Raw genomic sequence first — 16,182 nt, forward strand, 5'->3', positions numbered from 1 at the left:
GAACCCTAAGTATCAATATAATAATAGGCTTGGGTTGGAAACTCAACTTATTGATGTTGTGAAACAAGTAGTGAAGAAGTTGGAGCCAGATAGTCAACTACAAGCTATTTGCAACAATGAGGTGAATCTTAGAAGTCATTTGGAATATAATTAGTAAGTAGTAATTACTAATTAGTAATAAGTAATTACTAATTTTCCACATGGGTGTAGATGAAGATGTTTAGGGATGCATTAGGAAGTTTTGGAACCGATGCTGCAATACAAGGCAAAGTACGCGGTGCTGCTGGTACTCGATTTAATATCTAATTCTTTTAAATTACATATGTATTGAAGTTCAAACTTGAAACAACATTTGACACAGGTCTTTTTTTGTAGTAAACTTGTAATGCAGCTGAATGGTGGGTGTTGTATGGGGAATCAGCTGAGAATTTAAGGATTATAGCAATCAAGGTCCTTGCCCAAACATGTTCCGCATCTGGCTGTGAGAGGAACTGGAGTACGTTTGCGCTCATCCACTCCAAGAGGCGCAACAGATTGAGGTCCGGACGTCTATCCGACATGGTGTATGTGCACTACAACTTGAGGCTGAAACTGCAACACAGACACATTGGACATGAGGGACAAAGGGGCACTATTGACCTCGCCGACATCTTCAAGTTGACTCAAACGATGAGGACCCTATTGTGGATTGGGTGAGGGATAGAGGTGAGCCGGTGTTGGATCAGGAGGGAGGTAGGCCAGACCCCGTGATAGCTTCCGAGATTGGTGTTGATGTGGATGATTATATGGCTGACGAGGGTTAGATACATGCACGGGAAGCATCACCCATACCATTCCAGCCCACTAGTGGCAATGTTGCTGATGATGATGACTGGTCTAAGTCCTCAGGTGGTACTGGTAGGACTCAAACTCAGACACATACTCAGATTGGAACTGATGGAGGTGACTCTGATGATGATCGTGGTGTGGTGATGGTGATGGTGATGGTGATGGTGATGGTGATGGTGATGGTGGTGAAGCATTTGTTGGAATGCGAGAGCGTTATGTGGTAGGCGAGGATACAGTGCCTGTAGAGTCAGTCCGATTCACTTGAGAGACACAATTTGATCATGCCACACAGGATACGGACCACAGTGCACGTGACCCCGCACCCGCACCCTCACTAGCCCCTATACAACCATACAGCAGGAAGCATAGGGGTTGACAAACACAGTTACAAGCTGATTATATGGCCATTGATGACTTATCTAGTTCTGTTGGCGGTTTGAGTATGGGTGATAGGGAGGGAGGATTGGCTGGGCATTGGCGTGCCCCATCTTTTGACGCACATACCACTCCATTGTCATCGGATTATAGTGCATCACAACCTCACGGTGGATATGGATATGGGTATGGATATGAGCAGTTTAGTGGGGTAGGGGACTATGACTCCCAGTCCCAGTCCCAAGGACATACTGGATCATCTTTTGCGGATGACAACTTTGCATACCCTAGCTACCGACCTCACCAGCCATACATGCAGCCAATGCCAACGCTGCTTCCGCCGACATCATATCATACTGGATCATCTTCTTCCCGGGCTGGACCGATTGGTGACTCCATTTACATGACAGTTGTGGATGACTATACTCGTTTCTTCTCCGAAACTATACTGTGGTCCACATATGTCCTTCAAATAGAGAACAATGGACGTCGACTCCAGCAGAGCATGAGTGGGGTTGATCCAGGAAGGCACAGCAATTATTATTAGCACTGGTGGCTTGTGAGTCTTGTGAGTCTTGCACTCTTGTAAGTTGTAAGTTGTGATTTGTGAACTTGTGACTTTGTGTATTGCCTACTAAAGTATTGAGCTATTGAGTATTGAGTCATTGACTATTATGGAGTTTATGAGAATATGATTTATGAATTATGTCTTATGATTTTTAATTAGTTTGTTTAAATATCTTTTATGTCTTTGACTGCCTAATTAATGTGTATTTAACTATTTATACATTAGGGTTGGCGACCGTATATTGTCAATCAAGGGTGCAAGCCCAAAACACCACTTTGAGTTCATTTTTTTGCAATATGAAAGTTTAAATGTGTTTATTTAGCTTAAATACGGGTGTTCATGAAGTATCAGGCCTAGATATGGCCAAAAACCCACCGAGATTGACTGCTGAAATATTGCAGAAAAAATGCAATATTTCGGCGAAATTTCGGAATATTTCGGATATTTCGGATATCTTGGTAGGCCCGAGATATCGATATATCGCGAAATCTTAAACCTTGCTTCCACATCAAGCAATCTACTGAAATAGGACCATACCTTAAATGCATCAAACCTAGGTTAGTCGGCTCAACCATAGAACTTCGGTGGGGCCAAGATCTTTTCGGTTTATATGCATAAAGTTATATGGGTAAAACTATTTGTGGTGCAAAGGTTAGACATCTAATGATCTTAGTTTCTAAGAGTTCTTGAGTTAAAATCTCCTTTGGCCCAATTAGCGTTCCATTTTAAAGTACATAAATGACTTCAGGTGAATGTACTCATCCCCTATCCATGGTCCAAGATGGTTCAAGAGGTTCAACCACTTGGGCCAGTCTAGGCTTGATAATTATGATGCCAATGATAAAGTAACAATGAGGAGTTCATTACTCGTGCATTTCTTAACCCTCCTATCAATGCCTAAGATGAGAATACATCCATCATGATATCCAATCTCTACTTTCTTCCTGATGTCTTTAATTTAATAGAGATAAGTTGCAATCTCAAGAAGAGCACAAATTGAAGTTGTTGGAGTTGATCGAAATTTATCAAAAAAAAATCGGTTTCGACATGGACCGAGATGAAATCTAATGCGACTCACCAGACATTCCAAGTTTTGACCGAAACTTTCATGTTTCAGTCAGAATCTCAGTAAGTATCTGTCATGCCATTTTGTTTGGCCGAAAAATTTACTGTTTCGATCGACTTCGACTTGCACTTTGACAGGTTTCGTGTGAAACCTGTTGTGGGCCTAAAAACATCAATTTTACCTGGATTTTGGTCATTCCACTTCCAACTCTCGGTGGAACAAGTCATTAGGAGCTTGTACAAGTCATCTACAGCTAACATTTGGTGGATTTGAGGGAGATTGGTTAAAGATTCGCAATTTGAGGTTTTCCCTAAAGTAATTTTTCGCAAAAACATAGGGTAAATATGTAGTGGTTAGGCTTCAATTTTTTATATGCTAGTATAAGTTGATCTACAACTTCATGGAGTCAGATTTAATTTTCTATTTCTAAATTATTATTTTTTCTCTTGTTAAAAAATTGATTTTATTACAACAAATTTTTGAAGAAAAAAACAAGATTAATACATAATGGTTGGAGTTCAATTTTATATAAGTTAGTCACCGTTGGCCGATCTACGGCCTCACAATGTTTATTTTTCCTGCCAAAAAATAGAGATAGAAATGCGAGCCTTCGAAAGGAGTATGACCAAGCAAAGGTGGAGCCTATCCGATTCACAGGAGAGACTCAGTTTGATCATGCTACACAGGATGCTGACGATGGTGCACATGCCCCCACAAGTGCAGGTTGTTATCGTGATCTTAGTATTAGCGCAAGAAGCTAATACCGAGAGCACAGTGAGGAGGGAATTTTAGTCTAATCAGCCATTAAGTTGTTTCTTTTATTTTATTTGGATATTTACTGTTTTACCCTTTAAGTTATTTACATAATGAAGGTTTAGATGAGAGAAACACATATCGTGAAACTCTCACAATTCTGCAGATTCTCGCCTCCTCTTCTGTCTCGGCTTCTCTTCTTCTTCTTCCTTTTTCTTAATTTATTTACATGGTATCAGAGCTGTAAGGACTGCTACAAATTTCGTGGATCACTGCTTCCTTATCTCCAGCATTCGATTGAAGTTTTAAATATTTTTTGAAGACTTGAAGCACTTGCGGTTTCTTCTATTTTTTGTTTGAAGGGGTACAGCACCCTATGCTGTTTTTCGGATTTGTTTAGAGACTAGTTCATGCTATGAATTAAGAACTAGGTCTCTCTTTTTGTTTGAGGAATATTTGAAGAAGTTTTTAGATGAAGTGAAGATTTTGTCAGGGTTTTGGTTGAGGAGGTCGATTGCTGCCTCCACTGTTTGTATCGGATTTTGTCAGGGTTTTATCTGAGGGGATTGATTGCGGCCTCTATTGACTTCTATTGATTGCGGCCTCTATTGACTTCTATCAAGGTTCTTTAGTCTCTATCGATTTCTGTCCCTGTTTTCAGCATTCTTCATTCTATTTTATCTTCACTTCATCAAGTAGACCATGGGTGATGAGTTGAAATCTGTTGAAGGTTCTAAGTCAGTAACCACAGAGATTTTTTCTTCCTCTTCCAATCGTATTACCGAGAAGAAGTTGGAAGGGGTTACCAATTTTTTGCAATGGAAGAAAATTGTTCGGCTAGTGTTAACTGGCCGTGATCAGCACAAGCACCTCTTCGACACTAAGCCTGAGAATGACCCTTCGTGGGAGACAGTTGATGCTCGAATTTTGGGACAGATGCTGAATTCTATGGATCACCAAATTGTGGACCTGGTGACACACATTGACACAGTGAAGGAGTTGTGGGAATATCTTAATGTTTTGTATTCTGGACAAAACAATCTTTCCCGCATTTATGACTTGTTCCAAGAGTTCTACAGGGTTGATAGGAAGGGTCGTACTTTGACCCAGTACTTTGCTGATTTTAAGAGAATGTATGAAGAGTTTAATTCCTTACTTCCTATCACTGCCAATGTGGAACAGATGCAGAACCAGCGGGAACAACTTGCTGTTATGGGTTTTTTGGGAGGTCTTGGGAAGGAATTTGACTCTGTTCGTTCCCAAGTTCTTGGTGGTGACAAGGTAGCCACTTTGTCTGAAACCTTTTCCAGGGTTCTTCGTGTTTCTCGGGAACACACTACTGATGGTGATACTTCAGCCCTAGCTTCTTTTCCATCCAACCGTGTGCCCAACAGTGGGGCTGGTAGTGGTGGTAATGTCAGTTCTGGTGGTGGCGGCCGTGGTCGTGGTGGTGGGGCTGGTGTTTCTAGTAAGGCACCTACCTTGGGTACTCAGGGTACCTCTGATGTTTCTGGTGGTTCCGTGTGCACTTGTCATCATTGTGGTCGTCCAGGACATATCCAACGTTTCTGTTGGAAACTACATGGCAAACCAACTCAGCAACAGTTTGCCAATTCTGCTACAGCTGATTCTCCTGTTTCTCCACAGCCAAAGGGTAAGACTGTGAAGATGTCTGATGATGAGTATGCCCGTTATACACAGTTTCAGATTTCTCAACCAGCCCTGCCTCCAACTACGACCTTTGTTCAGACAGGTAATGCCACTGCATGCCTTTTGACTGTCTCTTCCCGTCCCTGGATCATTGATTCAGGGGCCTCCGAGCACATGACTGGCGTTTCAGGTATACTTTCTTCTTTTCAGCAATCCTCTTCGAGTGTCACTTTAGCTAATGGTTCCTTGGCTAAGGTGACTGGTACTGGTACTGTCCATATTACACCTTCTCTTTCTTTGTCTTCCGTTCTTTATGTTCCTGATTTTCCGTTTAACCTTTTCTCAGTTAGTCGGTTTATTAAATCCCATAACTGTTCTGTAACCTTTTCTTCTGACTCTTGTGTATTTCAAGATCTTTCGTCGAAGAGGATGATTGGTAGAGGTCGTGCATCAGGGGGACTTTACATACTTGAGGACACTTCATCTATGGCGTGTACCGGTGTGGCGTCACCCCACCAGATTCATTGTCGTTTAGGTCATCCTTCGTTGGAGAGTTTGAAGCTTCTTGATGGTCGTTTTCGGTCTATTTCTAGTTTTAATTGTGAGTCGTGTCAGTTTGGGAAACTCCACAGTGTGAGTTATCCACCTAGAGTCAATAAACGGTCTGACCAACCACTTGTCTTTAGTTCATTCAGATGTTTGGGGTCCATGTCCTGTCGTTCCCACTTTGGGTTTTCGTTACTTTGTAACTTTTGTTGATGATTATTCCAGGGTTACCTGGATCTATTTAATGAAAAATCGTTCTGAGTTATTTTCTATATTCTGTGCATTTTTTAATGAAGTGAATAATCAGTTTTCACACTCTTTGCGTGTTCTTCGTAGTGATAATGCTAAGGAATATTTCTCTGCTCCTTTTGCTGATTTTATGACTCAGCGTGGTATTATTCATCAGTCCTCTTGTGCCTACACCCCTCAGCAAAATGGTGTGGCTAAGAGGAAAAATAGACATTTGATGGAGGTTACTCGTTGTCTCTTGTTTGAGATGAAAGTGCCTAAATCCTTTTGGGCAGATGCTGTTCTAACATCGTGTTATCTCATTAATCGTATGCCTTCTTCGGTTTTACGTGGTGGTATTCCTTTTTCTTTGTTGTTTCCTTCTGAGCCACTGTTTGTTTTACCACCACGTGTGTTTGGTAGTGTTTGCTTTATTTGTGATCATCGTCCAGGTGTTTCCAAGTTGGATCCCAAGGCTCTCAAGTGCATGTTTGTTGGTTATTCTCGCACTCAAAAGGGTTATTGTTGTTATTCTTTTGACTTGCGAAAATATTTTGTTACCGCTGATGTATCTTTCTTTGAATCTACACCATTCGTTCATTCTTCTAGTACTGTGTCTGACTTGGATGATGATATTCCTGTTATTGTTGTTCGGTCTACTGTTCACCATGCTCCGCAAGCTGCCTCATTACCGGCACCTCAACCTAGTGTGTATCAACGTCACCAATGGAAAGTATGTCCTTGGACCCCTGCTACATCGACTTCTATGCCATCTCCTAATTTGCCGGCAAATCCTGTAATAGGTAATGATCCTCCTTCTTTGGAACCTTCTTCTGATCTTGATATTCCTATTGCTCGTCGTAAAGGGGTTAGGGCTTGTACCCAACACCCCATTTCTAACTTTGTTTCATATGATGGTTTGTCTTCCACCTTTCATTCTTGTTTACATACTGTTGAGAACCATCCTGTTCCTAAGTCTGTCGCAGAGGCATTGTCTAGTCCTGGTTGGAGGGCTGCTATGGGTGAGGAATTATCGGCATTGGCAGAAAATCAGACTTGGGATCTTGTTCCCTTACCTTCGGGGAAGACTGCTATTGGTTGTCGCTAGGTGTATGTGGTGAAGGTGAATCCTGATGGGTCCTTGGCTCACTTGAAAGCCCGTCTGGTTGCTAAGGGGTATGCCCAAGTATATGGTGTGGATTACTTGGATACCTTTTCTCCCGTGGCAAAGCTTACTTCTGTTCGTATTTTGATATCTCTTGCTGCTACTTATCATTGGCCCTTATATCAGCTTGATGTCAAGAATGCATTCTTGCATGGCGATTTGCATGAAGAGGTTTATATGGAGCAACCTCCTGGGTTTGTTGCTCAGGGGGAGTCTGGCTTGGTGTGTAAATTGAAGAAATCTCTCTATGGCCTGAAACAATCCCCTAGAGCTTGGTTCGGCAGGTTTACTGAAGTTGTGTTAGAGTTTGGGCTGACACGGTGTGATAGTGATCATTCTGTATTTTTCTGCTGTTCTGGAGGTGGAAAATTGTTTCTTGTGGTTTATGTTGATGATATAGTCATCACAGGAGATGATGTTTCTGGAATTGATGGTTTGAAGGTACACTTGCAGCAGAAATTTCAGACCAAGGACTTGGGAAAGCTGAAATATTTTTTGGGTGTAGAAGTTGCTCAATCAAAGAAAGGGATCTCGCTCTCACAGCGGAAATATGTTCTTGATCTTTTGTCAGAGACAGGAATGCTAGGTTCTAAACCTCTAGATACTCCTATGGATCCTAACTTAAAACTTGTTGCAGAGGATGGTGAGATTTTATGTGATCCAGAAAAGTATCGGAGGCTTGTTGTTAAATTGAATTATCTTACAGTGACTAGGCCTGATATAGCTTTTCCGGTTAGTGTGGTGAGTCAGTTTCTGTCTGCTCCTCGGACGACTCATTGGGAGGCTGTTGTGCATATTTTACGCTATCTTAAAAAGGCTCCTGGACGTGGTCTTCTCTACAGTGATCATGGTTATGGGCGGATAGTAGGTTTTTCAGATGCTGACTGGGCAGGATCTCCAGTTGATAGGCGATCTACTACAGGTTACTGTGTCTTTGTTGGTGGAAATTTGGTGTCCTGGAAAAGTAAGAAACAGACAGTTGTTGCCCGCTCCAGTGCAAAGTCAGAATACAGGGCTATGGCACATGTTACCTGTGAGTTGATGTGGGTAAAGCAATTAATGACTGAACTTGGCTTTGTTGATGGTGCTCCAATGAAACTGTGGTGTGATAATCAGGCCGCTGTCCATATTGCTTCAAATCCGGTGTTTCATGAGAGGACGAAACACATTGAAGTTGACTGTCATTTCATTCGAGAAAAGTTACAACAAGGTTTGATTTCTCCTGGCCATGTCCGTACAGGAGAACAACTCGCAGACGTGTTCACAAAGTCATTGGGAAGTGCAAGAGTGGATTATATTTGTAACAATCTGGGCATGATTGACATCTATGCTCCAGCTTGAGGGGGAATGTTATCGTGATCTTAGTATTAGCGCAAGAAGCTAATACCGAGAGCACAGTGAAGAGGGTATTTTAGTCTAATCAGTCATTAAGTTGTTTCTTTTATTTTATTTGGATGTTTACTGTTTTACCCTTTAAGTTATTTACATAATGAAGGTTTAGATGAGAGAAACACATATCGTGAAACTCTCACAGTTCTGCAGATTCTCGCCTCCTCTTCTCTCTCGGCTTCTCTTCTTCTTCTTCATTTTTCTTAATTTATTTACACAGGTTATACCAGAGGCCCACGCCGCAGGTTCAGACTAGATGAGGAGCATGACAGTATTGAAATGGAGATAGATGTTTCTTCCATGTCTGACACACTTGGAGGCCTCACTCTGGAGCGCAGTAATGGGTGCAGGCAGCCGGGACAGTGGCATGCACCATCATTTCCAATAGGCACATCCAGTATTGGGTACGGTAGGTATGGTCAGCATGGTTATTCATCATCTTCATTCCGCATTACACATGATGATCAGTCACAGGGTGTGGCATCATTCGTGGATAGCATCTTCTCCTTCCTAGGCCCACAGCAACCCTATCAGTCCGGTCCACAGAGGAACTATAGTGGAAGCACGTTCACATCATCTTCCTGACCCAGTGATCTATATCCAAGGTTGGGGATCCTAAAGTATATGGATGATGAGATATACCAGGCTGTTATGATGGACTTTGAGCATTTCTTCTAACATACCATGACATGGACATCTTTTGTGATTGAATCGAAGGAACGGTTTTGCCGGCGGCAGCAATCTTCCTCATCTTTCGAGTATGCCTGAAACCCTACGTGGTAATGACGTAGAGTAGGAGACTAGGAGGAAGTGCAGGGGACTTTTTCTTATTTGCACCTTTAATGTGAACTTGTGAAGTCGGTGACTGTACACTTGCACCGTTGATGTAATATTCTAAAATTTAATAATATAATTGATTTTTCTCCATTTATCACTTGCAATTGCATATTTTAATTGGTTTCTTTATATTTTGTATGTTATAGTACTAAACCATATGTAACATAGGCTATCTTTGAGAAATATACAGGCAAGGTACAGTGTACAATACCAACCTAGGGTACAAAATCAAATTAACAATTTGAGTGTGTTTCCAACCATCTAAAGGTTTCACTGTGTTTAGGGATGCTTAATTAGGGTCTTTGCCAAGTTTCAACCAAAAATATGGTCGTTTGATCACCAAAATGGTCAAACGAAACCAACCACCGACCCCTGCAGAATTTCGACTAAATATCAGCCAAAACCCTGGTCGAAACCAACTTCTTGAACCCTCAGGGCATCATAGTTTGAAGGCAGAGATCCCAAGTTACTCTTTTCTTGCAGATGACTGTCTAATTTTTATGAAGGCCGGTTCTAATACTTTGAGAGCCTTGAGACAAACCTTGGCATTACATTATGGAGCATCTGGGCAATCTATAAATCTCCAAAAGTCTTCAGCTACCTCTAGTCCAAACACCCCCTCTCGGCTCTGGAAAATTTTTGCCAGAATTGTAGGTATTAGAGGTCTACTCAAGCCAGGAAAATAACTGGGGCTTCCAACGGAGATGGGAAAAAATAAAAATGCTTCATTCCAAGGAATAAAGGACAGGACCCTTACCAAAACAGTAGGATGGAAGGAAAAATTGCTCTCACCGGCAGGGAGGGAAGTTATCTTAAAGTCGGTAGCAGCAGCAACACCACTTTACTCTATGGCACATTTCAAATTCCCTCAAGATCTCCTTGATGACCTTGACAAAACAGCTTGCAGATTCTGGTGGAGACAAGTAAGAAGAAAAAAAAGTTTATTGGATTGTTTGGCATTGCCTTTGTAAGCCCAAACTGGATGGGGGAATTGGATAGAGACTATAAACTCCAAAATGAAACTATGCTGGTCAAGTTAGGGTGGCTCTTGTTAAGCAAACCAAACTCTCTTTGGGCACAACTCTTTAAAAGCATCTACTTCCCAATGGTTATTTCCTTTGGGTTGGGGCTGAATCAGGCTCCCTACCATCATGGGCCTGGCAAAGTATATTAAAGGGCAGAAATCTCCTAAAAACGATGTTTGGTATGGATGATTGGTATTGGTGTAGACTTGGTAAGACCCATGGGTTCCACTTCCACTTTTGGAAGGCTACAGCCTGCAATCTGTGAAGCCAGAAATTTGTACAGAGAAATGGGTTTCAGATCTCATTTCTTACCCTGGGCAATGGAATGTAACAAAGCTGAGTATTCTGTTGTCGCATCAAGAAGTTGATGTTATCCTCAAGATCCTGATTTCCATTGAGGACACCCATGACAAGATCTACTGGAGCCCAAATCCGGAAGGTTTTTCTCCAGTAAATCAGCATATCGCCTTGCATGATCCCTCACCACCCCACGGCCGCATTTAGCTTCACAAATCAGCATTATCCCCAAAATGGTTTGGAAAACCTTGTAGACTTCCAAAATCCCTCCAAAGATTCAGGTGTTCTTATGGAAAGCATTCATAAACGCAATCGGAGTTAAGGTGAACCTTAAAAGAAGGAATATAGCTCCTTCTGACTTGTGCCCAGGCTAAGGACAGAGGCATGAGACTGTTAAACACTCTCTTTTAGATTGCCCCCATGCCCAACAAGCATGGTTTGCATCATGTGTTACTATGCACTCTAGCTACAACCCGGGTGGCCTTTTTTTGAATGAGTCATCAAATGGGGGAGTGATCCAGCCCAAACAAAGAGAGAGCAGCAGCAAATCTTCACTGCACATGCAACTATTGTACGGGAAATTTGAAAGCAGCGAAATGCAAAATTATTCTGCAAGACGGTGCCACACTTCAAAGCTTGGATAAAGATGGTTGATAGACATGTGAGAGAAGATCTATCCTTAATCTCAGTTAGCTCATTTTCTCAAGCTCCAAATCTGTTGATCCCCATAAATCTGTTCCTACACAAGGTTGCCACCTTATCTTCACGGATGTTGCACTCTCTACTGAACCAAAGGCAATGGGACAGAGAAGTGCAATCATAAATGCTCAAGAAAGGCTGGTATCCATAGCCACAGATCACCTTTACCTTCTTCTGCATTGGTAGGTAAGGCGTTGGAAATAAGACTTGGTTTGACAACTGCTCAGGCTGCAAGAATTCCTCGCGTTTTGATTCATTCAGATTGCCAGGTCTTGGTGGGCTGCTTAGCTGATGAGAAGCTAAAGCCTCCCATGGAAATTGTCACTATCCTCATGGACATAAAGAAAGTCCAACAAAACTTTGTGTCTTGTGTTTTTGTCCATATAGCTAGAGCTGAAAATATCAAGGCCCATTGAATTGCTAATGGGCTTTGGTTTTCCGCGTTTTGGAGTAATGGAGACCTCTTTTCCTGAGGACCTCATAGCCATTGTAACCCCCTTTTTTGTAGCTTTGAATCAGTTTCAGACAAATCTCTCTTTTTTTCAAAGTTACATGGGTAAGAGAGGGGGAAGATTAAAAAAAACAGACCATAGCAAAAAAAAAAAAATCTGCTTGTTTACCGGAAATCAAATAATCAAGCCATCCATATTACATACACTCGTGTAAGAATATGATCCAAAGCTTAATATTTTAAGCAGGACTGCTTAAATAAGAAAACTTCGAAATACCCAACTCTGGGCATAAACTGTATTACAGTTAAGGAAATAAAATAAAGAAAAGCACAAATCAACTTCCACATACATAAAACCAATCCTAGGCTGCACAATTCAGCTTTGACCATGCGGAAAATGAAAAATTACCAATATCTCTAACTAGTCGCATGTTCTTCACCCTTCCATACTTACTCATAACCTGCAAGTATGAAACACACAAAAACAATAGAAATTCACCGTATCTAATTAAAGAAAAGAAGAAGAAGAAAAATGGAGAACATAAAAATAGGAAGAAGTTTCACCTTCCGCAGTGTTTCTTCGGTCGTGAGGTCTGAGAGGCGTCCAACAAACAAAGTGCAATAAGGGTCTCCAATAACCTTAGGATCCCCAAATGGGTCATCTGCAAATCGAACTCAAAAGAGGTTCAATGATCAAAACAAAGACACGGAAAAATTAGGAAAATCTCTAATTCCTTCTTTTTTTTGGCGGGAAACTTACAGAGGCCAGCAGAAGAGCAGAGAAGAGCTCTATAAACAGCGTTGTCGTGAAGAACAATATCAGTGCCGTCGATGCTTCCTGATTGGATTGGATGGTAGCCGACTGCGTAGAACACAGAATTTATTTTGTTCCCACTCATTTTTCCGTCTCTGTTCTCTTCTGCCTCTCTCCTCTGTCCTCTTCGTCTGTTAATTTAACGAGAAGGGAAAATGTTCTCCGAGCCGCTGGTGCACGCTAGCACCCTCTTTTATTTTCTTTCGGGAAAAAAGATCGCTACTTGGTGTTGTGTCCTACGCCCTCTCACAGGGCACCATGAGATGACGCCTCTGCCCCCTATGTAGATATCCAGGCACGCTCACCCATTGGCCCAGACGCTTGTGTAGAGACCATGCGACCAAGTAAAGATCACTTGCCCCTTTCTTTAAATGACTGTTGTGTATCTCTCTTGGGAAAATGTTCTCCGCACTTGCGCCTAGACACATGGGAGTGGGCAAAATGACCGCCCTATCCCACCCCATGTGTCTAGGCGCAGCCTGTGCCCCCGTGCACTCCGGGTAGAGAACGTCACTCCATCTCTCTTTTATGGGGAAGAGTTTTTTGTATGGGAGTGTGGCCCCTATGCCAACACAGGGGCCAATGAGAGCACATGTAGAACCATCAAGAGGGGCAGGATCTCCACCATTCATAGGAGTGGGGTGTTCATTTGGCCCCGTCCTATGTCTAGGTGCAGGAGGCAAGAGCCATGCTCTCGGACAGAATTCTTTTCCCTCTCTTTTTTATTTACTTGAAATGATTTCATTGTATCTCCAAAGCATAGTGCCATTTTATTGCACATCGTTGGTGCACTCGAACCTTTTCTCCAGGTTTTATTGAACCTGATGTTCCAACTCCTAGATGCTTGCTTGAGTCCATATATGGACTTCAACAACATGCACACTTTGTTCCTTAGGAGAAGTGAACCCCTCAGACTGACACATATAAATGTTCTCTAGATGTCCTCTTAAGAAAGTTGTTTGGACATCCATCTGTCAGATCTCATAATCTAAGTATATTGCTATGGATAATAAAATCATAATAGATTTCTACTTTGAAACTGGAGAAAAGGTTTCGTCATAGTCAACATCCTCATGTTGGGTGTAACCTTTAGCAATCAGTCTAGTTTTGAATCATTTCAAGATTCTGTCAGTGCATCTCTTCCTTCTTTAAATCCAATTGCACCCAATAGGTCTAACACCTTCAGGTAGATACACTAGAGTCTAGACGTTGTTGGTATACATGGAATCCAATATCATCTTCATAGCATCAAGCCATCTATTAACATCTACATCTCCTATAGCTTCCTTATAAGTGTTGGGATCCAAATTTGAAGAATCGCTGACCATGTAGAACTTTCCTACTTTATTTGACTCTTCACAGTAGAAAGTCAAATAGTCTGGAGGTCTAACCATCCTCCTATTGCGCCTAGGATCTACAGGTTTATCCACCAGTGGTGGAATATCAGTGGTCGATGCTACTAGGACTGTCTGAACATTAGGGTTTTCCAACTCTTGGATTATCACAGGATCAAACATGGGGATGTGGTCATCCTCAAGGAATGTAGTGTGTTTACTAATAAACACCTTTTGCTTCATAGGGTTACAAAAGTAATAAGCTATGGTGTCATTGGGGTACCCTAAGAAAAGACATCTATCAGTCCTAGGTTCTAGTTTATCTGTCGACTGTTGTTTAATATGTGCCAAACAACCCCATAGGTGTTGAAAATTGGGCTTATGCTCATTCCACAACGCATAAGATGACTTTGGTATAGATTTCATGCTAGTAACCCTATTCAAAATGTAGACCACCGTTTCTAAGGCATATCACCAGAAAAGATAGAGAAAATTGAGAGTAGGTGAGTGTGGATCGTACCATATCTAACAATGTTCTATTCCTTCTCTCTAAAACACCATTTTGTTGTGGTGTTTCTGGGTGCACTCAGATGAGATACAATACCCTTTAAGTGTAAATAGTCCAAAAACTCGTTAGACAAATATTCACCACTTCGATCAGATCTCAAGCATTTGATACGTTTACCTAATTGGTTCTTGACCTCGCTTGGAAATCTTTGAACCTTTTCAAAAGTTTTCGATTTTTTATACATTAGGTACATATATCCATTTCATAAATAGACGTCGACAAAAGTGATGTAAGTACCGATATCCATGCCTAGCAGGGACATTAATAGATCCACAACCATCTGAGTGAATTAGATCCAATGTATCGATGGCTCTTCCACCCTTATCAAGGAAGGGCATCTTAGTCATTTTTCTTTATAGACATGATTCATAGGTTGGAGAAGGTTGCATCTCAAGACAGTCAAGGTGGTCATCTTTTACTAACCTGTTAACTCTATCTACACCAAGGTGCCTTACCTAAGATGCTAGAGGTATGTTTGGTTTTCTGGAGAACATTTTCATTTCATTACATTAACAGTCATACTGGAACTACTGGATTCATTTAGGACAGATTTAAGAAAGTATAGTCCACCAATTCTATAATCAGAAGCAACAAAGTCACCACAGTAACTAATGATCAAATCATCATTAGATGAAATACTGGAATCATCATCAATGAGTCATGAAACCAAAATAAAATATTTGCTAAAGTTCCATAATGACTAAAACAAATAACAAAAGTGACGACTACAATAACGTCAACCTCATCTCCAGTTCCAACTCGAAGGGTGATCTCATTCTTTCTTGTCCTTCTGCTATATTGACCCCTGCAATATATTGCAAACGTGTGCAGTGGACCCAAAGTCTACACACCACAAGTCAGTTGGTCCCACCAACATATGAGATTCAGTCAAGACAAAAGATTCAAAAGTAACTGTCTCTACCTTGTCATTCTTTAAGGTATCAAGGTACTCTCGGGAGTTCGTCTTCCAATGCCTTGGTTTGTTGCAATGGAAGCAATTTCCGTTTGCACCCTTGCCATTGTTCTTCTATACCCCACCCTCTTTTACACCCTGTCCCTTGCTCTTGGACTTTCCCTTCTTAGCTTTCTTCTTCTCAATAACAAGTGTTTGTGCATTGTTTCTCTTAAGTGTCCCTTTTGCTTCAGTAAGCATATTGGTCAACTTAGGGACATTGTTGACGCTTATCTTGTTCATGTGATAGTTAATGAATGAACTATATGCTTCCTGCAGTGAGGCGAATATGATCTCAGTCTTGAACTGAATATCAAAAAGTGTCCAAATGCTTCAAGCTCCTAGAATTACTTACTAAGTTTCATGTCAAACATCTTTGTAGATAACAACGCCGAAGATAATTTCTATCATGCACGATGATCTTGCATGTCAAAAATATCCTCGAGGTGTTTCAGCACCTCTTTAGCATAGTCTAAATCATCACAAGTACTTTACAAGCTCTTGTCAATGTAGCTAAGAATATAATTGGTCGTCAAAGCGTCCTTTTCTTTGAAAGCCTCTCAAACCTTATAGTCTTCATCATCAATGGTGTGTGATTGAGGGGTGTCCTAATAAATAAAAAGGCAATTTCATGCCT

At 41.4% G+C, this 16,182-nt stretch overlaps 1 protein-coding gene across 1 annotated transcript in view; it reads right to left on the reverse strand.

The window, feature by feature from the left end:
• The window catches only part of LOC122660453 (U11/U12 small nuclear ribonucleoprotein 35 kDa protein), a 60,331-nt gene extending 47,503 nt beyond the window's left edge, over positions 1–12,828 (reverse strand). The window contains exons 1-3 of the mRNA XM_043855759.1: positions 12,638–12,828; positions 12,442–12,539; positions 12,287–12,338 (exon numbers count right to left, since the gene is read on the reverse strand). Of these exons, the coding sequence (XP_043711694.1) occupies positions 12,287–12,338; positions 12,442–12,539; positions 12,638–12,776 (289 nt within the window). The 5' untranslated portion in view covers positions 12,777–12,828. The remainder of the gene's footprint in view (positions 1–12,286; positions 12,339–12,441; positions 12,540–12,637) is intronic.
• Between the last annotated feature and the right edge of the window lie 3,354 nt (positions 12,829–16,182).

The sequence above is a fragment of the Telopea speciosissima genome, chromosome 4, assembly GCF_018873765.1.
Source record: "Telopea speciosissima isolate NSW1024214 ecotype Mountain lineage chromosome 4, Tspe_v1, whole genome shotgun sequence".
Lineage (NCBI taxonomy): Eukaryota > Viridiplantae > Streptophyta > Magnoliopsida > Proteales > Proteaceae > Telopea > Telopea speciosissima.